This window comes from Alnus glutinosa, chromosome 12 (genome assembly GCF_958979055.1).
Source record: "Alnus glutinosa chromosome 12, dhAlnGlut1.1, whole genome shotgun sequence".
Taxonomy (NCBI): domain Eukaryota; kingdom Viridiplantae; phylum Streptophyta; class Magnoliopsida; order Fagales; family Betulaceae; genus Alnus; species Alnus glutinosa.
Window position 1 is genome coordinate 11,058,367 of NC_084897.1, and position 26,921 is coordinate 11,085,287.

The 26,921-nt window shown below is 37.2% G+C and overlaps 1 protein-coding gene across 1 annotated transcript; it reads right to left on the reverse strand.

Moving 5' to 3' along the window:
- Nucleotides 1-6: 6 nt before the first annotated feature.
- Nucleotides 7-13,300, reverse strand: LOC133852334 (uncharacterized). The gene is made up of 2 exons (XM_062289076.1): nucleotides 12,715-13,300; nucleotides 7-821 (listed from the first exon to the last, which is right to left on the reverse strand). The coding sequence occupies exons 1-2, from the start codon at nucleotides 13,191-13,193 to the stop codon at nucleotides 560-562; spliced, it is 741 nt and encodes a 246-aa protein (XP_062145060.1). The 5' UTR covers nucleotides 13,194-13,300; the 3' UTR covers nucleotides 7-559.
- Between the last annotated feature and the right edge of the window lie 13,621 nt (nucleotides 13,301-26,921).

Here is a 26,921-nt window from a genome sequence, read left to right on the forward strand (position 1 = left end):
TATATATTAGCCAAGCTCCTCAACTCTTATTAATATTACAATTGTAACAACATTTGGGAAAGTCCATCATCTCTCTTTGTTTATATGACCCATGGCCATCAATAGTGTCATTTAATACAACATATAAGGTAAGAGGCAGGCCAGGTTGCTTGACTACTTCAAGGTGAGGTTACACAAATCTGATCAAGCACAAGTTGGTTGTTGATCCATGACCCCGCAACCATATTTTGCTTATTAAATGAATACAAGAAACAAATGCATCGTTACTATATTCTCACCAGTATACATTTTGTTCAGCACACGCCTCATCATTCCACCTTTATATAATGACGTGCATTTCTCTCATTATACGAATATACAACACCGAGATCAAGGAAATACCTTGATGATTATGCACAAAGCATTGCCTTCCAAGACAAACAAGTCCGATGTCCCATCAGAATCTTACTCTTGCTCCACCAATCAGAGATAGTCCTCACCCCAAAATTATTGGCGTCTTTCTGCTCAGCCAACAGCTCAAAACCTATACAAATAGAAAGGTACTCAACAATTTGGAGCCCTACCTCGTTTCGTCTTCAATCTTAACTTGAGCTATAGTTGCCTTTAGTGCAGCTCTTCTTTTAGTTTGAATTTGGCGCACACATTCAGCAACAAGGATATGGAACTTCGGAGCAACCTTTTTAGTTGAAGAGATATTAAGACCTCCCCTTTTCAGGGCTCGGATGAGATGTTTTTCCGCAACTTGCATATGAGTGGAGCAGAGAAGGGGAACCGTGGATCTCAGTACAGGCTTACAACAGAGAATAGGCCCTGTCTGTGTACTGCATATAGGCAAACACGTCATTAACAAAACATTATGATTAGAAGAGGAATATCCAATATAGAGAACAAAAAGAAAGCCAGTTTGCAATTAAAAAAATATATATATCTGCAGTACATATCCCATCTAAACACAAGTTTCTGATATGACAAAGCCATAGTAATGGTCTAATCACAGCCACCAACCGGAGAGTCAATTTGGTAATAACTGGTAACCATCTAGTTCACCAAACCTGGACTTCCTAATTTACAGTATATTTCCTCTTGACATTGGGAAAACTCTGAATTTAAGAAACTCAGCACCAAAATTATTCATCTAACCTCACTGCTCCATTTAGCAATATAGAGTATCACCAACATATATCTCATTTTATGATTCTAGTCTATCAAAATTTGCATTGTGAACTAAAAGCACAAACCTATTGCATCTTCGCAAGAGGTCCAATCAAAGTTGACACATCACATGATATTGAGGTAATAATGTGATTTGAAAGATACTTTAATTAGAATAAATTATATTAACTTCATTTTGGATTCAAGAATTTGCTAGTGGATTCAAGGGTTTATAGACTCTAGATGTTAGTTATAAACGTACACTTTTATCCGATCGGTAAGTGACACATGATCTAACGGGAGGATGTGCTGTTAGAGCTAGAGCTGATTTTCTCGCCACAACTATACATCACTTGACTAATCTTCAACAATAAAACAGCAAGAGCAATCACTGACAAGAAAGTAGCAGTAAGGCAAAATAAAAAATTGGACGACTGCCTAATGCAGCCTAGGCATCAAAGCTTAAGCATGTTATGGCACTTGAATAGACAAACAAGAACACCAACAGAGGGAGCCTTTCATTCTCCCATTATAAAAGATTGACGTAGCGGAAGACTTTGTAACAACAATTAGAAGCGTCTGCGTTTTTTAATTAAAAGATAAAACAAGTCCGCAGGTTAAAAGAACGATAAACTCCGCAGTGTTTGAGAAAATTCTCTGATTATTAATAATTCAAGGGTTGATTCTTACATTCCAAACTTATTTGAATGGAAAAGTGTTGTACAACTTTCACACTTTTCCAATCTACACCATCCATTTTAATTTGCTATAGTTCACGTGTCAGGCATTTTTCATCTACACTGTTGATTTCAAAAATCAGGTTACAAGTTTCCACACCTCATAAATTCCGGACAAGGGTAGATTTTGGTTGTGTGTTGTGTGTACATAATGTAACAGTCAAAGTGGCAATGACAACCATTGGATAAAACTTTTCTCTCATCCAGCGGTTGTTGATGGACAAAATTATTCAAAAAATCGAGCTTACTGTGAGCTTGCGTGCTGATTTTTTCCCTCCAAATAATACTTTTGCCTCCTGGTAAAAAAACCACCCCCTTTTCCTCATCCCACCTGTCTGTCTTCCAAAATTCACTATGTCCATTATGTTTGTTTTTTTGACAGATTCATATTTATTTATAATTTATTCATATTAAACAATAATTATTTCAATTATTATTCCACACTAATTTTCATATCTTCAATCATTCTACACAACTTTTCATACCTCCAATCATTTCCTAACATGGTTTTCCATGAAAAAATAATCTCATATAACTTTCACCCAAACATAATTTCAAATACAATTTAAATTCTATTCATCACCCAAACATCTTTTATTTGCCTCGAAATTCGCGTACCAAATAATAATTGAATTCAGATTTCAAAAATCAAACATCCAAACGCACCATAAGGGTTTGTAGAGCTTGTTAAACAGTGGTGGGATTCTTATCGTTATTATGGCACCCCCTTGCTCTGTTCTTGCGAGCAAACTAAAGCATTTGAAGGCTGATTTGAGGAATAAAGAGGTCTTTGGGTATCTAGAAGTTCGGAAAAAGGCCTTACTGGAAGAGATTCAAACTCTTGATGGTTTAGAAGAGGAGAGAGAGTTGGCAGCAGATGAGAGAGCTAGAATTGAAAAGGCTAAAAATGATTTGGCAGAAGTGACCCTTATGCAAGAAATCAGTTGGAGGCAGAAATCTATGGCTATTTGGCTAAAGGAAGGGGATCACAACATAGGGTTCTTTCCTTGCCTTGCTAATTCTCATAGAAGAAACAATTTTATCTCTAGCCTGTGCATCGATGGTATTATTACTTCTAAGAAAGTGTTGATTAAAGACTCTATCACTCAATACTTCTCAAATCTCCTCACCGAATCAGCTCATCAGCGTCCCAAGTTAGATGGTCTAGAGTTTCCCTGTTTAGACTCTTTAGAAGCGGTTTGGCTGGAGAGACCGTTTCAGGAGGAGGTGGTTTTTCAAGCCTTGTTGAGTATGGAGGTAGACAAAGCGCCGAGTCCGAATGGTTTCACCATTGCCTTCTTTCGTGCTTGTTGGTCTATTGTGAAGGTTGACCTCATGAATTTCTTTCATAAGTATCATGAGCATCGGAGGTTTGTGAAGAGTCTTAACGCTACTTTCATTACTCTTATTACGAAGAAGCTTGGTCATTTGGTAATAAGGAACTTCAGACCTATCAGCTTGATAGGAAGCGTCTACAAAATCCTGGTGAAAGTTCTTGCAAGAAGATTGCAACTAGTAGTGGGAGCTCTTATTTCTAACAGCCAGAATGCTTTCATTGGGGCATGTCAAATTCTAGACTCAGCTCTTATAGCCAATGAATATCTCAATAGCAGATTGAGATCAGGAATTCCTGGGGTTCTATGCAAACTTGATCTAGAAAAAGCTTTTGATCATCTTAATTGGGATTTCCTTTGTTATATTTTGAGGCATACAGGATTTGGCTCTAAATGGAGGAAGTGGATTTTTGTGTGTATTTCCACGGCCCGTTTCTCGATCCTAATCAATGGCAACCCGCATGGCATCTTCAATAGCTCCCGGGGGCTTCACCAAGGAGACCCTCTCTCTCATCTTCTCTTTGTCTTAGTCATAGATGCCTTCAGTAGGATGCTTTCTAGATCAATTGATGGGGGGTTTTCTTTCTGGCTTCCGAGTAGACAATCTCAACAATTTCCCCTTTGAAAATTTCTCATCTGTTGTCCACAAATGATACTCTTATTATGTGTGATGCTAACGTGGATCAAATCCATAATTTGGATCATATTCTCCTGTGTTTCGAGGCCATTTCGGGCTTAAAGGTTAACCTTCAAAAATCTGTGGTAGTTGCAGTGGGGGAGGTCTTGCTCATTGAGGAGTTGGCTAATATTCTCTATTGCAATAACTCTTCTCTTCCATTGCGTTATTTGGGCCTTCCATTAGGTGCTCCCTTCAAATCTAAAGCCATTTGGGACGGGGCAGTTGAGAAAATGAAAAAAAAGCTGGCGAGTTAGAAGATGTATATGTCCAAGGGAAGGCGTCTGACTCTCATTAAGAGTATGCTTTCTTGTATCCCCATTTATCTTTTATCTCTCTTCCCTTTACCAGCTGGCATAGCGAGAAGACTTAAGCGTTTTCAGAGGGACTTTCTGTGGGACAGCCCAGGCGGGGAACATAAGTTACATTACGTTAATTGGACAACTGTTTGTTCCCCTATTGCGAGGGTTGGGTTTCAAAAATCTTATTTGGTTTAACAATGCATTACACAGTAAATGGCTTTGGAGGTTTAGGAATGAACAAGATTATTTATGGAGGCAGGTGTTTGTGTCAAAATACGAGATCTAGAGAAGGGGATGGTGCTCAGAGGAAGCAAGAGGTACTTATGGGGTGAGTCTCTAGAGGTGTATTAGGAAAAATTGGGAATATTTTTCCAATTTCGTTTCCTGTACGGTTGGGAATGGTCTTCACATTCGCTTCTAGCATGATATTTGGTACGGTGATAGTGCTCTAAAGAGTTCTTTCCCAGAATTCTTCTCATTAGCACGCAACAAGGAGGCTCTGGAGTCAGATTACATGGATCGATATTGTCCCCACACACCCTTTGGAATCTTAGCTTCATTCGAGATCTTCATAATTGAGAAATTGAATATTTGGATTCTTTTCTTACTCTTTTTATACTCGGTGAACCCCCTCCCGGGTGCAATGGATAGCATGGTGTGGAACCCTTCGAGCTGTCATGGTTTTGCAATGAAGAGCTACTATACTATGTTATAGTCAAGTGAGCATAGTTCATTCCCTTGGAAAAGCATTTGGAAGGTGAAGGCCCCTCCTCGCATTGCTTTCTTCTTATGGATAACGGCTTTAGGTAGAATCGTAACGGTGGACAATCTTTGAAGGCAAGGGTTCCAGCTAATGATTAACCGGTGTTATTTGTGTAAGAAGGATAAGGAAACTATTAATCATCTCCTCCATTGTGAGTATGCTGCTGACATCTGGTACTTAGTTCTTAACAGCTTTGGGGTTTCTTGGGTCTTGCCTGGTAACATTCTTCAGCTCCTCCATGATTGAAAATTTATTGGGCGTGGACATCCTAGAGAAGCTATCTGAAAAGTTATTCCAACCATTTTGATGTAGAGCATTTGGAGAGAAAGGAATTGTCAGCTATTTGAGGATAGCGAGACCAATGTGCTTCTTCTTAAATCATCTTTTCTGAGATCTTTTTTGGATTGGGATATTGTTCATGTTCCTAACTTTCCCTTAGGGAATTTGGCAAATCTGATTTATTTTATAGATTGGAGTAGCCATTAGAGTTTTGGTGTTCTTGGTTCTCTTGTATACTTTTTGTGTACGAGAAACTTACTTCTTTTTACAAAATTATTATTCATAAAATAAAAAATTAAAAAAAAAAAAAAAAAAAAAAAAAAAAAAAAAAAACTTCTAAAGAAAGTTAACTTAATCCTAGTAGTAATAATAAACCTATTCCTAATAGTAATAGTAAACCTAATCCTAGTAAGAAGATACTTCTAGAGAAAGTAAACCCAATCCTAGTAAGGAAATAAAATAATTAAATCCTAATAAAAAGTAGAAAGTGAATAAAATTGACTTTTGTGTCCTACATCAGTCTTCCCTTCTTGAAACGAACTCGTCCTCGAGTTATTCTCCGACTCATCTGGTTGAAAATATTCAAAAATATCTGTCACATTGAATGTTGAGGATATCGCCATGTCTTTGAAAGATCAATGACAGGCATTGTCGTTTATCTTCTTAAGTACCTTGTATGGACCATACTTCTTGTTGATGATCGATAAACTCCGATCAGTTGCATCACCGCAGTTGAATTTTTCATTCTTCATGCACTCAGTAATAGGTGCCACGATGCTACTGAAATTTCGAACAAACCTCCTGTAGAAGGTTGTGAAACCATGGAAAATTCTTACTTCACCTATTGACTAGGGTGTTGGCCATTCTTGGACCGCTCTCATCTTCTCTTCATCCACTCGAATTCCATCTGCACCGACTACAAATCCGACGAAGAGTAGTTGATCTATCAAGAAATTACACTTCTACAATTTGATGAACAACTTGTTGTCACGACGGGTCTCCAACGCCTTCTTGACATGATCCATGTGATCATTAGTCACACGAAAGTGCTCGGTGCATTCGATAGTCCAAAGGGCATCACCATCCGCTCTTAAAGCCCTTCCTTCATCATGAATGCAGTCTTCCATTCATCTCCCGATCATATACGGATCTGATGATATCTGCTCCTCAGATCGATCTTCGAAAAGATCAAAGCTCCAGATACATATCAAACATATTGCCTATTCGAGGAATAGGAAACTGATACTTGATCGCGATCTTGTTTATAGCTCGGCTATCTACACACATATGCCAACTGCCATCCTTCTTTGGTACTAGCAAGGCTGGTACGGCACATGAGCTCATGATCTCTCGCAGATGTCCCTTCTAAATCAATCCCTCCACCTGCTCTTGCAAGATTGCATTCTCCTTTGGTCTCATCCGACAGTACGGAAGGTTCGGGAGGCTTGCTCCCGGTACTAAGTCAATTTAGTGTTGGATGTCTCTCATGGGCGGCAGCCCCTTGGGCATCTCTTCAGGCATGATATCCTAAAACTCCTCTAACATTGGTCGTGATAGTTCAGGAGCTTCTTGTGAGGTAGAAACCGTAGCTCCCTCGGTTACCAATGCTATGATCTCTCAGGCTCCCATAACCTCCTCCATAAACTCTGGTCTCATGGTCAAAATGACTTGTTTACTCTCAGAACGGATAGGAGTACCGATTGCCTCTTCCTGTAGGGGTTGAAATATTATCTTCTGACCATCCCAAAAGATAATGTAGACATTGCCCCTACCTTTGTGTTGGGCATCCACTTCAAATTGTCACGGTCGCCCTAAGATTATATGGCACGCGTCCATCTCTACAACATCACAGAACACCGAGTCCGAGTTAATGCTTACCGATCGAGAATGTGAAACGACATCTCTCAAATACTTGTGTCTTGGTACCCTGCTTGATCCAACCGATCTTGTATGGTGATGGGTGCTTCTCGGTCTTCAACCCCAACTTCATAACCATCGCTTTAGAGACGAAGTTTTTTCCACTACCACTATCAATGATGACATCACATACCCTTTGGTTGACCGTGCAACGAGTACAGAAGATATTGTGTCTTTGTGGATGCTCCTCTCGTCTTGGAGTCGAGAGTAAGCATTGAATTACCAAGGATCGGGAGAGTGGAACTCCCTCATTGGCGTCGGCCGATTCTTCCTCGTAATCGGGTTGATCATCCCCAATCTCTCCATCCTCTCCATCTTCCTCTCCTTCTCAGGCCTCGGCCTCAATCAAGTTCAATCTACCTCCTAGGACATTGATGTGATCTATGTCCCGGTTGGCTGCACATGAAACACTTCTCTAGACCAGGTCATGCATATGGGTTGTTAGATGAAGGGGTTTGTCATTGGTTGCCTTGTGACATTAATGATGCCACTAACTCCCTTCCAAGTAGAAGTCATGGGTTGTTTTCCCCGACTCTACGTAGATTGCATCAAGTCACTCGGGTTTCGCTCTAAGGTTGTTGCTCTAGGCCTCTCCCGTTGCTTCTCTGCTCGAGTGGCTAGGCTAACTGCTGCTGTCAGCGTGAAGACTGTACGCATCGATACCTTGTCTTGGATCGCTAATCGCAACCCTCCAGTAAATCTGGCCACCTATTGCGTCTCTGTCTCCATAAGATTGTTTAGGCGGACAATCAATAACAATCATCGACAGACGCTTGGATTATGCGAGCTTCTCGTCGGCACTCTTGGTATTGTTGAAACAAACGCTGCTCAAAGTCCGGTGGTAAAAACCGCACTTTGAGGAGCCGCTTCATCTTCATCCATGAAGCCACGAGCCTTTTTCTTTGTCGACCACGCGATATCTGAAGCTATTTCCATCAAGCTGAAGCTCCTCCCTTGAATCGCTCTACCTCCATCACCCAATCTAGGAAATCTTCGATGTGAAGATGCCCGTTGAATGTAGGAAGGTCAATCTTCATCCGGTATTCGCGGGATTCCTCCCTACCGTAATTCTAACGCCTAGGTTGCTCTCCATATGCACCCACCCCTATAGCCAGCGCCTCCGTAGGCATTCCCCATACTAGCAGCGACATCGCAATGCGCCTCCATGTCTGGCGCCTCCACGTCCTCCACCCCTACCTCCATGTCTGGTAATCCTTGATTGAAAATAGTTTTCAAGAACAAAAAAAAACCATAAATTGCGTTTGGTTAGGTATTTTTTCATAAGTGGGTTTGGTTAGGTATTAAGTTCAATTTTTTTATGTTTTTTCATCTAAAATGTGAATTACCATTAATATCCATATATTTTTTTTCAACCAAACAAGTAGGGTAAATATGTCTTTTTGTGTGTTTTAGGGTTTTAAGTAATAACTAGTCATATATAAATCCCAACACACTCACACCCATAACAACTACTGCTTCGCTCTCTCCCTCTCCATCAACAACCACCTAACCCCCTTCAAATAAATCCCCCACACAGCCAATTCAGTTGCGCCTCCCTCTCTCCCTTATCTTTCAACCACCATCTCACCCCCTTCAACCATCGCCAAACCATCATCGGAGCCCCCACCACAGCACTTTCAGCCACCCCTTTCCTCAACCACCATCTCACCTCCTCCAACCACCGCTTAACCATCACCAGAGCCCCCACCATAGCATTTCAACCACCGTCTCACTTTTTTTTTTTGGTAAAAAAAACTTAGTCGAAAAGGTGGTTGTAGCTCTTCCGGCCACCCTGTTCCTCAGCTTCCTCGCCTTTATTTTTTTTATCAGTCTCCCCTGTCCAAAAACGTTTGGCCAAAATGTTGGCTGCAGCACTTCCGGCCACCCTTGCTGACCATCCTAATGATCCGGTTGCCGATCTGTGAGAAGAGAGGAAGAAAAGGAAAAAATAGAGAGACAAAAACCACAACCCTTGCATGCTGTTGGTAGGGTTTGAAGTTTGGATGGAGCACTGTGCACTTAAGTGGTTGTGCGCATGTTTTTCCCTTTCTGTTTCTGTTTCTGGAAACATAAAAAAGATGTTTTCGGTTTCGGCTACTGTCCTGTTTTCCTTTTTCTGTTTTCTACAATTTGTTTCAGAAACAAGAAGCCAAACGCCTTCAGCTGAGTCTAAAACAGTTTTTGCTGTTTTTGAAAACAGAAAAAACTGTTTTGGAAACAGCAACCAAAGGGGCCCGTTCTCATATGTTTTCATTTCATTTTTCTTTTCTTTTTTTGATAAGTAAGAAAAATTTTATTAAAAGCGCAAAATGCGATCAAGTACACAGGGAGTATACAAGAACGGCTGCTAAGAAGAGGAAAATAAAACAAGAAAATCATTATAACTAATCACTAAAGGAGCTAGGAATGCGGCCGTCCAAGAATACAAAGAATAAAAGAAAAAAGATATGAGCTCCTCCATGAATCTTTCTTTGTCCTCGAACTGTCTATCATTACATTCCATCCACAAGCACCATAAGAGGCAGCAAGGAACCATCTTCCACACCACTACACTCCGAAAGCGTCCACCCGTCCACCAACAAGCGAATAGATCTACCACCCGACGAGGCATCACCCAAGACAGTCTGAAACGACCAAAAATGGCAAAATTTTTCCCAAACTCAAATGAATGTCTTTATACATTGTTCTGGAAAGTGTAGCTAAAACCATTCTCTAGGTTTCCCGATCTTATGGGGTAAAAATAGGATGACTACTCAAGCTGGTAAGAATAAGTTTACATACCTAGTAGGAGTTTTTTTTTTTTTTTTTTTTGATAAGTAAAAAATTCATTAGAAAATGCAGGGGCGCAACCCTAGTACACAGGAAGTATACAAAAGTGCCCCTAATTAGAGGAAAGAAACAATCAAGAAAGTAAAAAATCAGCGAACGGCATACTACCCGGGCTATGCACCGACACCCAAAGATATAACATATTAAGCACATTTCTACAAAGAGCCCCAATCGGTAACTCCACATCCTCAAAAAGCATAGAATTTCTCTCACGCCACAAGCCCCACAAAAGACAAAAAGGAACCTACTTCCAAATACGGAAAACAAGACCACGACCCAGCAAAGTCCCCCAACCACTCAATAAATCCAAGACACTAACAGGCATAACCCACTCCACCTCGAACAAGCTATAAAAAGAACTCCAAACAACCCGTGCCACGTCACAATGAAGAAGGTCATCAACGGATTCCCCATGCTTCTTACACATAACACACCACTCTACCACAACAATACCACGCCTACGTAAATTGTCCTGAGTTAAAATCTTTTCTAAAGCTGCTGTCCAAACAAAGAACGCCACCCGCTTCAGAGCTTTAACACGCCATATACTATTCCAAGGAAAAGAAACCGCCTCGTGACAAACTAAAGCTTTATAGAAAGTCTTCACTTCAAAATTTCTCCTCTTAGAAAGATTCCACACCACCCTATCAACCTCCCCATGCCGAACCCGAATAGAGTATAATTGTTCAAAGAAGGACATCACCATCTCCACCTCCCAATCCTGAGCAAACCGCGTATAGAGAACATTCCAATGAACCACACCTCCTACCACAGACAAATTATCCACCACCCAAGCATCAAAAGAACGCGCAATAGTATACAAAGCTGGATAACAGAGCTTGAGAGGCCTGTCCCCACACCATAAATCATGCCAATAGCTAATATGAGACCCATCACCCACCACAAAACACAAATACTTGGCAACATTATCCCATCCCCTTCGAATAAACTTCCAAACACTGACACCATAAGGCCCCGTCACCGGTAATGAACACCAACCTCCCCTCACACTCCCATACTTCACCTCAATCACCGATCTCCATAAAGCATTGCGCTCTTGAGAAAACCTCCAAATCCACTTCCCCAATAAGGCTTTATTAAAATTAATAACATTACGAACTCCCAGTCCATCAGCCTTGATTGGAGTACAAACTCGATGCCAATTGACTAAATGAAATTTAGTCTCATCACTCATACCACTCCACAGAAACTCCATTTGATGCCGCTCTAGTAGGATTTTATCTTAACAAGCTTTTTACAATACATGCCCAATTCAGGCCAAGAACAACAAACAGCCAAGTCATAGCTGTGGTCTAATTATAGCGAGCACACAATTAGACAAACTTTAACTTCAGCATAGGTAAGTCACATGCCTCAAAATTCTGTGCATTCTCTCTCACCAAATACACCATACGATACGATACACAAGGGAAAACTACCTTTCGAAAAACCAAATAAAAGAAAAAACCTCATCTTCCTTGTGCAGTTACCCAATCTTGTCTATAATATTTGAGATTCACACCATAATTTTCATAGACATGCTCAGATTCTTCCCTAATTAATCAAGAATCAAGTGAATACTCTAGCTCTAATATTCTGAACTCTGAGCAAAGTGAACCACAAATACCAAGATCAAGATACTTCTGCTAAAAGAACCAGTTTCAGTACAATGTCTACATGAAGATGTTCTGCACTAATTTTAAAGCACCAAGGTCATTATAGCTACCCTGGGGACCCAGAAATACACTCATTAGTTCTCTCACATAATTCTTGACCCACCGTCCACTACACAGACTAATGTCAATTCAGCACCTGCAATCAAACAAACTTAATCTCAATCCCGTATATCTAAACTATTTATCGTAACACTATCTCCAGCAACTTTGGCATTCTGATTTTTATGCACTTCCTTCATCCTTTTTATCATATAGAGGAAAAACAGAGTAGATGCAAAACTAAAATAGGGCAAAATCCCCAACAAGCAATTCAACCAAATACCAATCTTTTCAATTTTTTATCAAACAAAAGAGAATAAAGCAGTAGCAACCAGTATGTGAAAGGACAGGATCCCCCACCCGGAAAAAAAAATAATAATAATAATTCAGAATCCAAATCAGCAATGAGATCAAACCTCTCAGTCTCACAATCACAAACCTTCTATAGCTTATGCTTCAAATCCAACTATTACAGACTAGTAGTATCAAACAGATGAATACCTACCAAAAAACAATATCAAACAGATGACCCAAAACATAATTCTCTCTCCTTGTCAATTTCTTTCTCAATCAAAGGGGAAGGTAAAACCAACACCACATTTAAGTGCAAATCCCTCTCCCTCTCCCACTCTCTCCATTTGTGTGTATTAAACTAACCTTCCTTCAGATTTCTCACCAACCAAACAACAACCATAATCACCCTACACAAAACACACACAGAGGCGAATGAAAGAACATAAACAAACCCATGAGGTTGATCTTACAGAAACACCTAAAAACATGTGCACATATAATCTACATTTTTTTTTATATATAAACCTACAAATGTATTCGTATCTATGCATTTTCTTGCTGGCATTTTATTATTCCACGAGATTCATCACCTTGATTTCCATTAGACAAACCAAACCCCCAACACAACGCACGTCCCCAAAACCAAACACCAACCAACACGACCATCAAATTCCCAGAAAACCCCAAAAAATCCAACACATAATGAAAAATATTACCTCTTGATGCAATAGCTGCACCCCTTATAGAGCTTCTGCTTGGAATCCGAGAGTATATGCGCGAGGCAGTACCTCGTCAACGCCATGGCCTTGGCCTTACACCCCGTCACCTCACACCGCCTTACCTCCATCGTCACCGTCGCCTCCTCCTCCTCGTTCCCTCTGCTCCCCTCCCTCCTCCTACTCTTCCTACAATCACCGTCCTCCTCATCCTCCTCCTCCTCCTCCTCCTTGTACGGGCTCTTCCCGTACATCCAGTAGTACTCCTTGTGCTTGGCCTTCAGCTCCTCCATCAGCGCCCAGTAGTGAGCCCTGTAGCACCGCGCGAGCTGCCTGGCTCGCCGGGATCGCCGCTTCAGGAGCTCCTGCCGGGTCAGGAACTCGGCAGTCGCGAGAGGCGAGTCGAGGTCCGAGTCGGCGATTCTCATGGGTGAGAGAGGGGGAGAGGGAGAGGACTGAGAGGGTCTGGACTCGTCCATGGCTGAGTCCGGCACTGAGTTGTTAGGGTTTTAATTGGGTTTTGCTCAATGAGTCAATTTCGTGTATATAACTGAAAGAGGAACAAAGAGAGTCGGTGAAAGAATTTTCCTTATTTTAATTAATTAAGTCAATTATTGGTATATTGGACAACTTTCAACCTTGTTTTACGTGTCAAGATTTGACTTAAATCCAATTGTTTAAGGAAAGACAATATAATATAGAGAATATTTTTTTCAGAAAACGGATAAAGAAAAAGGTGTAAAATTGGTAACTTCTTCTTTAAATTCTTTTTTTTTTTTTTTTTTTTAACATATCCACAAAAAAAAAAAAAAAAAGAGGAGATTTGAACTAATGATTTCTACTTCATGAGGCATAATCTCCAGCTGATTGAGCTACCCCTTTATACATGTAAAATTAGTAACTGTTTTAAAAAAAATGTTTCTCTTTTGACTATCACATTACCTTTCTCTTTTAGCTTCAAATTTCTTAAATTAGGGCTGGGTTCTCTCAAAACTATCCTACCTATTACTATGCCTAACTCCATTTTAATTGAAGAATTATATATATAGATATAACAGTTCAATCAACTCTCCATTTTTAGGAAGGTTAATAGCAGGGCACATCTTGTAGCTAAATCAACTGCTTCTCACATGTCTTCTTTAGTTTTGTTTCTAATTCTTCTTAGAGATGTACTAAACTTTTGTTTGTAGTTTTCCTCCCTCCCCTTGTCCCTATTTTGGCTAGAAAAAAAAAATGCAAAGTGGTTTTACAATAACTATTTGAGTTTAAAAAGTATCACAGGTGGTACTTATCGTTAATCGAAATACCCACTTGGTATTTCCGTTTAGATTTCGTCTATTTTTCCGATTCTGCCATGATAACTTGTGTTTTTACGTTACCTTCCTAAATGCCAAATGTTAAAGAAGAGTGGTTGACACGCATGGAAGTAAATTATGGTTTTAACGGGGGTTAGAGCGTTATACATGTTTGGTGGGTGCATTGGGACAGGTTAGTCGATTACAATAAGCTGAGCCTGAGAGAGTTGCGACGACAATGACTTTTGTGTCGGATGCTGCAGTGTGGCGAGCTCTGCTATCCAGTTGTGCATATCATGCTGCAACAGACATGGCTTGGGTTGTGGCTAGACAGTTATTGGAAATCAACCCCGCATGATGACTCGGCTTATGCGATTGTTGCCAATATGTTATCAATTGCCAATAGGTGGGATGATGTTGTGGAAGTGCGGGAGATGATGAAAGATAGGAGGGTGAAGCAGGAAGGTGGCAGGAATTGGATTGAAGTGTGAGGGAAAGTGAATTGTTCAGCCTCAGCAATAGCTTTTCAAAACCCATTTATCAAAAAAAAAAAAAAAAAACCAAAGCTCCTTGAGAACTAGTTCGTAAGATTTGGGGAGAAGAGTAAAACTAGGGTTTAATCAATGTGGGAAAAAATTCGATAAATGGGTTGGTTTGAATCCATTTGGGTTTTTTCTAGAGTTAGTATTTTATTATTATTTTCTGCATCCTGCGTGGCATAAGAAACATAATTACCACATGTAATACACAGCCACGTCATAGGATATTTTGATTTGGCTAAAATGTGTGGCACAATGGACAAGTATCACGATTATAAGTGAGGTGACACGGATATCCATAAAAAAAATGGATGAAATTTGGACAGAAGTACCAAGTGGGTATTTCAATTAACAACAGGTACCACCTGTGATACTTTTTGAAACTGAGGCGATCATTTGATAATGACCCTTACCATGGTACCAAAAATGCATTTAACCTTAACTATTTTTAGGAAAGTGGTTTCAGTTATGCACAATTTGGGCTTTGCGCTACTTCTTAGGGGTGGGTGTAATACTCTAAACAAGGCACATGGTAATTTATAAAAGAAAATTTAATAACACTTAAGAATAATAATAATTAAATAAAAATATTGAATTATGGGGATAATGTTATAAGTGAAAGAAAAAAAATAAATCCTTAATTAAAGAAAACTAGTATTATTGAAATGGAAAACAAACAATGAAAACCCTAACGTAGGCAAAGACTTAAAAAATAATAAAACTTAGTTAATAAATACCTAAAATACCGAAATCTGGGTGGCAATCAACACCTTATCCACAACCACAAATATATCGATACAAACAATCAATCGATCAGTTTCAAAGCTACATGTAAAATAATACGTCCAAAACTTAGGAAAACATGAGAGTTTTGTTATAAAAACCCCATAAATCCTAGAGAACTCATTTCTTCGTCCAGCTTGGAGAGAAATTGTGTGTGTGTGTGTGTGTGTGAGAGAGAGAGAGAGAGAGAGAGAGAAATGTGAGGCTAAGGGAGGAGAATCCACACCACCAAGGGGTAAAATCCAAACTCTTTTATATTGTCCAAGCTTAATTTTCGTTAATAAGCTGTTTAGTGTAATGATCCACCCCCCAACAATACAATATTATCCACTTTTGGCTGCTTCGAGCCAGACTTTCCAGAAGGTCACTCATCCTAACACTACTTTCGCAGAAGCAATCTTAACTATAGAATTATGATAGGTTCATAGTCATTCCACCCCTCATTTGAATTGACCCATCAATGTCACAAGACTCATTGAGGAAAGAAAAGCCATTCGGCCTCTACCACATATGCAAATTAAAGTGGTATTCCCGATCAAGGTTTTTACTAATTTATTTTTATTTTTTATTTTATTTGGTATTTTCTTGACATTCTTTTAGTACACAAAACCTGAGGTACATTATATTTATACATCATATTTGGTAATGGAATCATGATTTCCATTATACAGCTAGAACCATTCTAAGCTTGACAGTTGGGTCTCATACATGAGTTCCATGTGTGAGACGTAAGATACCATCGATTTTTTTCATTGGGATGTAACAAAACTATTACTAAATAATGCAACTTGTATATAAGGTCTTTATAACCAACCATCGTATCACCACACTTCTATCATAGCTCTACTTTTATTTTACTTTTTTAGGTTCCATTTTTTTTAGTTTAAAATAGAAACATGGCATATAATGTTGTTATCAACTTAATTGTACAACGCATTTGGAGCTTTAAGAGCAAATGATTCATTTATTGTTATCAATGGCAAAATGGTTTTATTTTTTAAAAAAAAAAAAGTGTTGTGTCTTGAAGGTAAAACTATATAAGTGGACCTCAAACAAAACAAAACTAACATTACACAAATCTACGACAGTTTAATCCTAGCTAACACACAAAGGTGCAACAAGATTTTTTGGTGGACCACTTTGTCGAACCACTAGTAGAAGCACACACGTCCACAAGTTTAGTGATAGAGCAAGAACACATCACAAAAATGGTGTGGTTATTCAGGAATATCAGTCCTTCAACTATGACAATAAACGTTAACAATATTGAACAACATTTAAGCATGACAACGTTATACAACATTATTCAACAATTACACACATATCCAGTGCTATTTTTCACAATGAAAAATTAAAACTAACTCTCCAAGACCGTGTTCTTCAAGATTCTGTATAGATTGTCTTCACTGGAGGATCTCGGTTTAGAGTGTTGAAACAATTGGAGGAACAATAAGAAGAATGTGAGCATTGATCCCCTTGAGGAGTTTGCATGAATGACATGGGTAACTTATGTCCTTCAAGGGACATAGCTATAGGCATTTTTGGAATACTGTGCGGACGTTCAATCACCTCTTACGCCCCTCAGAACACAAAGCTCCAAAATGGTTTTCAATTGTATTGAAAGAGGCTGATGATGGTGAGTAAAGAAGAGTAATAGCTGAAAGAGTAGGCCTGCACCAATACACAAACTGATGTGCGACATCTCTCTCACAGAGACCCCAATATACAACAAGATTCAAAGCTAGGAAAGAGCTTCCAACAGGCATAAGGGGTGATAGTTGTCTTCTCCAAAGTCAGAAAAGAGATCTGACACCAACAGCTTCAGATTTGAATCAAGCTACTAGAAGGAACTCTTTTCATTTTTATTTTTTTTTGAACATAAGTTCATTCTTTCGTTGATGAAGGCGTAGTTTAGAGCATCTCCAACAGACTAGTCAAATGCCTCAAAATAGTCAAATTTGACTATTATCAAGTTTTTTTTTTAATCCAGCAAATGAGGCAAAAAAACTATTTTTCTTATAGAATGAATAGTGAATGGGCTATAGAGCCTACTCACTATTCATTCTATAATTAATAAAATATTTTGAAAAACTAAAACTAAAACAATATGATATTCATGTATCCCACCCACCTTTCATTATAAAAGTGTGCACCTACATCTCCACAATAATCTCGACGGTCCAGATTGAAACCTTCATGTCAAAATATTCTGGTCTTCGCATCCAACGGTATTATTGTAATATATCAACTGCACACCGTGTAAATGGAACCACACAATAGATATTTAAGCAAAAGAGAAGTGTTGAAATTCTCTCCATGAACTACCAGTCATTATCAATATGCCACCCATTAACTGACACCCTCACCAGAAAAGAGCATCGAACAACCATTTACTTACCAAAACCTCCATTCCGTTAGAAAATCTCGTTAAATCGGATAGAATATTCTATTTTTAGATGTTAAATTTCATTTAAATACAGAAAATACCCTCAAACAATAATTTAATAAAAAATATAAAACCTAAAAATACAAATATATATATATATATATTGGTCGGAGCCACAGCCACTAGGGGTGTGCACAGGCCGAATTTTACTTATCTCTTATACCCGGCCCGCAACTTGCGAGTTTCAAACTCGTGATCCACAACCCGCATTTTTTGTTGGAAATCCATTAGGATGCGGGTATTGCGGGGCGGGGTGGGTATTTTACTTTTTCCTTTTTATTTGTTACTTGAGGCAGAGAATTTGAGAGTGAAAGAATCAGACAGAGTGATTTGCAGCAAAAGTCTTATGCGGAGTGGGGCGTAGTCTTCTTCTGCATTCTGGAGTGATTTACAGAGAGTGAATCAGTCTTATGAGGCGTGCAGTGTGTGATGTGCAAATTTTATTAATTTGCAAATGCACGAATCATTTGCAATAAAGAGTTTTACAAGTGCGAGGTCGATCCCACAAAGAATTGTGTTCTTGAAAACAATTTTATATCTAAATCAATTAAATCCTAACCTAATTCTGAAAAAGATTTGATTTTTGATAAAAAGAAAACAAAAACTAAATAAAGTAAAAATAATCAAAAGATAAAGTACTAAGGTTTTGGAATCCACACCCACCAAATCAAAGAAACATATTCTCATGTTCATCAATACATATTCGAAGTTTCCACCATACAAATCTTATGTATGTTCTACTATGCTTCAACAATTAATTAAATCATTCAATGAATCCCTTCTTTGTACAAACACACAAAAGATATACAGTTTAAACCAAATCATCAAATGTATCCGTAGAACGAAACACAATGAATATCCAACGTTTTAATAAATAAAATTTTAAGCAATCAATTAAATGAAACCATCTCAAATCATCACATGTATTCGTAAATCACAATAGATATCCAAGAATCATCTCAATAATTGAATTGAAGTAGAATAATCAGAAATCAAAAACTCATAAAATTGGATAGTATAAACTTACATGAAATTATCGTTGCTCTTCAATGGTGAGGCTTCATCCTCAACCTTATTTGAGAATTTAGCTACACATGATTATGAAAAATAAAACCTATACCTAAAGAAAAACTAAACTAAAAGGGAGAAAATATGTGGGATTTGTTTTTGGTCTCCCACCTCCTTTTCTTGAGGCTTAGCAGTCTATTTGTAGGGAGCAAACAGACCCTAGAAGCCCTAGAGATCCCATAAAAATCTTACTTCAGTCTCCTAGTCAAATTAGGAAGCAATCCTAGTACAAATCGGAATAGGATTCGTCTAGATTTGCATTGTCATATTGCGGGACACTTTTGGCATAACAAACGTCCGAATTAGTAAAATCCTATTTCACAATGATTTGTAGTATTTGGAGTTAGCTTTCCAACACTGCTAGTTTCATGTTAATTAGATACTAGAGCTAAAAGTTATAATCAAAATACTAAGACGTGTGCAAAATTAAATTTAATCCAATCCAATTTTGACTCCAATTAGAGAAATTTCGATTTAATCATTTCATTGATTTGGTTAAACATAACCACATCATCTGGGTCTTCTTGCTTTCTTCCAAACTAAGAATTTTTCACCTTAAAGCTGTTGTTTTCCTTTAACAACCTACAAAACACTAAAAATACAAATCTAACACAAAACACTAGATTAAGACACAGCTAAAGAATTAACTAATATAAATTAAGGGGTTTAAATATGTAATATTTTGCACTTATCAGCGTGGGGCGTAGTCTTCTTCTACATTCTGGAGTCTTAGAACTTAGATTTAGGCGATTGGCTGTAGCAAATGGGTATTGCATTCGTATGGCGTTAGGGTTTCGAGTTTGGGCAAATGGGGCTTATATAGGCCTCGAGGCGGAGCAGGTCCTACGGGTTTGGTATCACTAATTCCACAATCTGGCCCAATAAGCTCGATTACGTGAATGCTTGATCTGTAACATATGGGGTGAGATGGGTGGGTTTTGCAGGTTGGGGCGGGTTTTACCCACCCCTAACGGCCACCTCTAGAGGTGGGTCGAAGGCCATCCCCGGCCTATAGGGTGGCCATGCGGCCACCCTCAGGTTCGGGGGTGGCTTGCCACCCCCCTCCCCTAAGGCAGACACCCCATTTCTTTTCTTTTTCTTTTTCTTTTTTTTTTCTTTTTTTTCTATTTGTTTAATTTTGAGGGTATTATATGTAGATTTTGATTTTAAATTAGAGTATTTGAGTTTTTTAACGAAGTTGATTAATGGAAGTGGGTTTTGGTAAGTAAATGATAGTTCAATGCTATTTTCTGGTGAGGGTGTCAGTTCATGGGGTCATATTGACAATGGCTAGTAGTTTATGGGTGAAAAAGGTAATTACCCCAAAATATAATCTAAAAAAATATTACCCAAACATGTCCTTAGTTTCTTACACCCTATCCCCTACTCCTTCTAGCCCCTTCTTCTTCTTCTTCTAGACGTCATGCCTTTTCTTTTTCTCATACTGCTTCTACTTTGTTTCTCTATTTTTCTTCTCTCTCTCTCTCTAATTGTACAAGCAACCCATCAGTGTGTATGTTAATGAGTTGATGCTTCTTAGAGAAGACGTGAATGAAGATGAAGGCTGAATAATTTTTTGGTCTAGACATTTGGCTTGTTGGAGAAGCAACAAGCAGACAAGACATTAACGTGTTGCTGACAGAATGGGTATGGTATAAGGCAAAACCTAGAGAAATGCAATTTTCTTTAGCGGTCTTTAATTACCTCTTAAATCGTGAGGTTGCAAATCTAGGGCATTAAAGAATGCTATACGTAGGGGTCTGTTTGGATTGTACATTATTATTGTTGTTGTTGTTCTTTTTTTTTAGAGTCATTTGATTGTTGTTGAAATGAAAATTAATGGGCCTTACCGTGCATTGGCTAATGAGCTTTCCATATATACAAGGCTTCTTATCAAGGACAAAGTCTTAGAGTTCCAAGCCTAATGGCATGTTTGGGTAAATTGCATTTTTTAAAAATATTTTTCAAATACTGTTTTTTATAAATTCTATTAAGATTTTATCCAACTCTTTTTAATTTTATTTCAGGTTTTCTAAACCATCCAAACATAATTTCAAAAAACAAGTTCTCTCCATATTCACAATTTTTCAAAAAATCACACACCCAAACTATAGGAAAATAGTTATAAGGATCTAATGTAGAAGGATTTTGTCCTGTTAAGGTAGAAATCTGATGGAGGAGAAAAGATAAAGAAAAACAGAAATATGTTAGGATGAATTCTTACATTCTGTTTTTTTTACATTTATATAGAAGTGTCATAACTCTTCATGAAGAACTCTTCATTATATAACTCTTCATGAAGAGTTATGTCACTTTTCTATAACCTCCATGGAAGTTATCACTTTCTATGAGAATGATTAGGTGTGGGATGACCGCACTAATTATGGTGTGACCACCCCTACATCTACGTCTCCCACTTGATCACATTATAACATTTTGATGATAAACTTTAGTATAGCGTGATTACCATAATGATAATGTTTTCATCCATGCTAACTCTCATCTGTAAAACCTACAGATTGACGTCAGATCTTTATATTATTCCACGTGCGCACGTTTTTGTCATTTTTATTTGACTGCATCCTTTACCATATATTATCACACCAATAACATATTAGAGATGACTTCATTTCATTATCTTACAAACGAACAACATCAATTTTCCATGATTGAGAGTATAATCCATACCCATTCCATGATTGATGACTTCAGTCATACACAAAACCATGTGCCGACCTCCACTAAATTTTTGATCAAGTACTTTCTAGAAAATCTCTATTCTTGAGGTTTTTCTTGATACACCTTATTAGTGTCTTTTTACACTTTCAAAGCATAGATATTATCCGATCCCAACATAATGCCTTTTAAATGGATTTTCACATTTATGTGAAATGTAATATCTGTACTTCATTAGTGTCATCTGCTCTAAATTTGACCATTATTTTAACATAGAGCAGAAGTGCATAAAATCGTTCTTCCAAGCGTCCTCAGATCCTTTTGATTATGCATTAACCCATGTAGCTATCACTTAGGTATACCTCAATCCCATTGTTGCTACATGCTCGCTGAATTTTTCTAGAGACAATCATTTGGTCATAGGATCGGCTACCATTTCAATTGATGAAATAAATTTAACCTTTATTTCACCTTTCTCTACCATATCTTGAATATAGTGATAATTTATATCAATGTGTTTACCTTTAGTACTATGTACACCGCTTTTTATTAAAGAAATAACATACTTATTATCACAAAACACATTGACAGGTCTATTACTTATACATAAGTTTAGACATTCAATAAAACGTCCAATCCAGACTGCATTTGTAACGCCCAACCTATTTTCAAAAAGGCGTAAGTGGCTATATCTAATAAGTTACGTGATATTACTACATTAAAGACGATAAATCTCGCAGCGGAATATATATATATATATATATATATATATATATATATATATATATATATATATATATATATATATATATTTCTAAAGACTTAGGAATCATATAACACCTCAGAACTTATTTAAAATTCATCAATATAAATAAATATGAATAACGTGTTCTTACATAATAAATACACATTAAAATGATAACATATGTGCCACATGCGGCATTGATATTATATATATATAATATATATTTCTAAAGACTTAGGAATCACATAACACCTCAGAACTTATTTAAAATTCCTCAATATAAATAAATATGAATAACATGTTCTTACATAATAAATACACATTAAAACGATAACATATGTGCCACATGCGGCATTGATATTGTGTAATCATTGTTTTAACCTACTACAAACCTAAATGTAAAACATTACATATAAAAGAAATACGTAAATGATAAGTCTAGCATATAAACAAAATATAGACTTAGCAGGGTAGTCCATCACACAAAAGAAGCAGTAGATAGCCTCATCCACAAATATTAGGATCGGCATAATGATCTTAATAGTCCTGACATTCCTCCTATCTTGCATAATCATTTATGTGATTGTAGTTATTACTACAATCCCATACTGTAATTGAGTGAGTCAATTGTTTCGATATTATAACAATTACTGATTTATTTAGAAGCATATAATGCAATGATATAATAACAGTTTTATATGCACAGTCTTATTTATTTCCTTCTTGCACCCCTCTCTTGTTAAGCCTTAGCTCGGTTAACGTATTTCCTTGGAACCTAAGGTTCTTCAACTATAAAGCTTATTTGTTTGTTGTTAGAAGCCTACGGTCCCAGTCGACTGAAAGCTTAAGGTCTCAGCCTTTTTATTATTAAATCTTTCACGAAAGCCTAAGGTCCCACTGGTGGCTTAAGGCACCAGCTTTGCTATTAATCAATTTAGTCACAACAATTATATATGCAAAATTCCATTCATACGCATGCAATTAAACAAATCCACAATCATAATATTATAGAAATCAACATCATTCTCAGTAAGTAATTTATACTTACAGTCATTTCATGTTTTAGAAAGTATTCACACAAGTGTTCACTGTAATACAGTTTTGTACATGTGATAGTGTATTAGTATAAATGGCTAAACACCTATTTTAACAATTTTATTACTTTTGATTCTAACATAGCTTTTCTAATGTTACTTAGATAATATAACGGCATATAAAATAGGCCAGTTGCATGATCACATATTTTCATGTGGGCATTATTATGACATTTAATTAATTAACACCTCAAATACCTACAAAGTAAAACAAGCATCACAACCGCATTAGTATGCTAAAATAATAGCAACCCCATTAATATAAATAATGGGCATACTGTTTTTAAAACACACGGGCATCATAACTGTATAATTATAGATAATTTCTATTATATCCTTTTATAAAATTTGGCAGAATAACGGCATTAGTGTAACTAATGCTTAAAAACATTATTAGAATTTTAGGCAGTGTAATGACACTTTTATAAAATATTTATTTTTACTTTGGCATTATAACAACTTATTTGGTAAATAAATACACTGCTTTGAAAATATTCTTTTCAAGCACACCATTAAACCTTAAATAATCTAATAACTTTAAAATCACAAAAACTAAAACCATGCTTTTAAAACTTACCAAAGGCTTCTAAAAAAGGGCTGGAATATTGCACCCCTTTATGCTGCCCACTGACTGATCGAGAGAGTGAGTGAGAGTTTGAGAGCTTTTGTATTTTTTTCTTTGAATACAGAGGGCTGGCCGAGAGAAGTATAATGGGTTTCTTCAGGATTTGCTGCTGTTTTATTTTTAAGAAATAAATGAATTGAAACCCATACTGCAGAGAGGGAGAGACAAAGGATTCTTTGACGAATTTTTTGCAGCTTTGCTTTGGTTTTAAGGAGGAAGTGGTTTGCTGGAACTCCCTTGCTGCTGAGAGAGAAACAGAGAGGAGAATGAAGCTTTTATGTTTTTTTGTTTCGTTAGGTACTCACCGGATGAGAGAAGGAGAAACACAGAAAGAGTTTGCTACATCTCATTGTTGCTGGCCATGAGAGACAACTAAAGTTTTCCTTCTTCTTTTCTTTGTTGTAACCAAACCAGACAGAGAGAAATGAGAGTTCTTTCTATTTTTTTTTGTTTAAGAAAAAGGTGCAGCCAAGTGAGAAAACAAATAGAGTTTGAGAGTTTCTCCCTTTTGTTTTTTTTTTTTGTTTTCCAAAGAGAGTTGTTGCCGATAGAGATGGAGAACGAAGAGAGAGTTCTTCTGAGGGTTCTGATCGATGGAGAGATAGGGGAAAATGAGAAGTTTATCCTGCTCTGTCTTGCATTGAACTGAGAGAGAAAGAGAATTGCAGCGCCTCTGCAAGGGAAAAATAAAGAGAGCAAGAAGAAGAGAAGATGCATGAAACTGAACGTGAGGGGTGCTTTCCTTATATAGTTGTCTGGACGGTTGAGATCACTTGGATCAAAATTTGTCCAACGGTTGGGGTTTATAGCGTGGACAGCAAGTTGGGACAAGATATTTGATTTGATAAAATAGTGGAGGATAGCTAGTGCGATGGGATTTATCTTCTGCAATTCTCTGTCAATCGATCGCCATATATTGGGTCATCAATCATCATGTAGATCAATCATCAGTCTATGGGGATCAATCATCGTGTGGATCGATCACCCTACTGTGGGGATCGATTGTCGATTTTCAGATTAGTTATTTGTAATATTGTATCTAAAAGTTTAAGGTCTGATAAACTTATTTAATCGATTCAGAACTATAAACGTACCTCAAATATTAATGAATATTTAATCTTATAAATATTCATATCAAATATTAACGAATATTTATTCTTGTAAATATTCATATGTTCTTTTGTATTATCATCAGGTCTTAAATTACAATTTAAGATGTTATATTATATGTTTTAAAAACTGGGGCTCTACAACATTACTTACTGCTATGCTGCATGATATATACTTAGCCTCCATTGTGGATTTTGCAACACAATTTTGTTTCTTGCTAGACCAAGAAACAGTTGTACCACCAAATTGGAACACATAACTACTTGTAGACTTTCTATCATCTGCATCTCCTAGAAAATATGTGCATGTGTATCCTGCAAATTTTAGATCACTTATGCCAAAACAAAGCTTGATGTTTTTGGTACCTTGCAAATATCTAAATGTTGTGAGTTTTAAAATATTCGCAAGCACATGAATTATTTGCAATATAGTGTGTGCAAGTGCGAGGTTGAATCCACAGATAATTGTGTTGTGAAAATTAATTTATATTTAAACTAATTCTATTTTAACCTAGTTCTGAATTTTTGAGATTTTTATCATGCAAAATAATAAACTAAATTAAAATTGATAAAGAACAACTGATGAAAAACACTAAGGTTTTCAGAATCCACCTCGCCAAATCAAACACCACATTCTTGTATTTTATTTATACACTCAATAAATAATTAAGCCATATTCACTAATCAAGGTTCCGTAAAAAATGCATATTAAATTATTCAATGAATCCAATTCAATAACAAATCATAATGAATATCTATGGGAAATTAAATCATCCAATGTATCCGTTTGATAAACAAATCACAATGAATATCATCTTTCAAATTAAATGATTCGATGTATCCATCGGTTGAAACACATTGAATATCCAACTTTTAATAATTAATCATTCAATCAAAAGACAAATCAATTAATTGAATATTGTACTTGAACAATATTTTGATAAATATCGGGATTGTATAAATAAAATAACAAGAACATGCATTATCAATGACGAGGTTTCATTTTCAACCTTAGTTGAAGATTTAGTCTCTCATGACTAAAGACAACATGCTAATTTGAATTGAAAACATAAAAAAAATCATTACTTATAAAAGACAAACGTACGAAAAGGAAAAGGGCAAAAAGAGCTCACAAACGGTTCTGCCAATCCATTTCTCACATTCAGCTTCCTACTCGTGCCTCACTTCCCCCCCCCCCCCCCCCTCCCCCACACGTCCTCATGAAAACGACACAAATATATAAGTCTATAACTAGGTTTACAAAATAGTATATAAAATGGTGCCTTTGCCCTCTCTTTCATGTTCAGCCTCTCTTCACTTTGAAGAGAAAAGAACAAAAATAAATATTAAAACAAACCGTAGTGTCTCCCAGATACACATTAGCTACAACACTAAAAAAAAAAAAATCTCCCTTAAAGGTGCCGCTACTCACACGTCCACTGATTTACAAGTAGACAACCTAAAAAAAACTTGCGCCGCATGACTTGCTGTTTCTCTACAAAACAAATTGCTTTCCACATGTGTTTGTGCTGCTGCTCTTCTTGGAGAGAATCACTGATTTAGTGATGTTGTGGAAAAAAAATCAAATGAAGAGCTGCAACTCTTTTTGGAAAGAATCGGTGCTGCATGTCTCTCCTTGTGCATGATTTTGGGTGCTACCCTTTGTGCATGGGTTAAGATGCTCTCTCAATCCTCTAGAAAAGATGTGCGTGTCCCTAGCTCAGTCAAAATATGGTGCAGCACAATTTGCTTTAAATTAAGACAAAATCTTCCCTTAAACGTTTTCTTAATTTAATCCAAGCTGTCTCATGGGTTGCACAAGCAGGG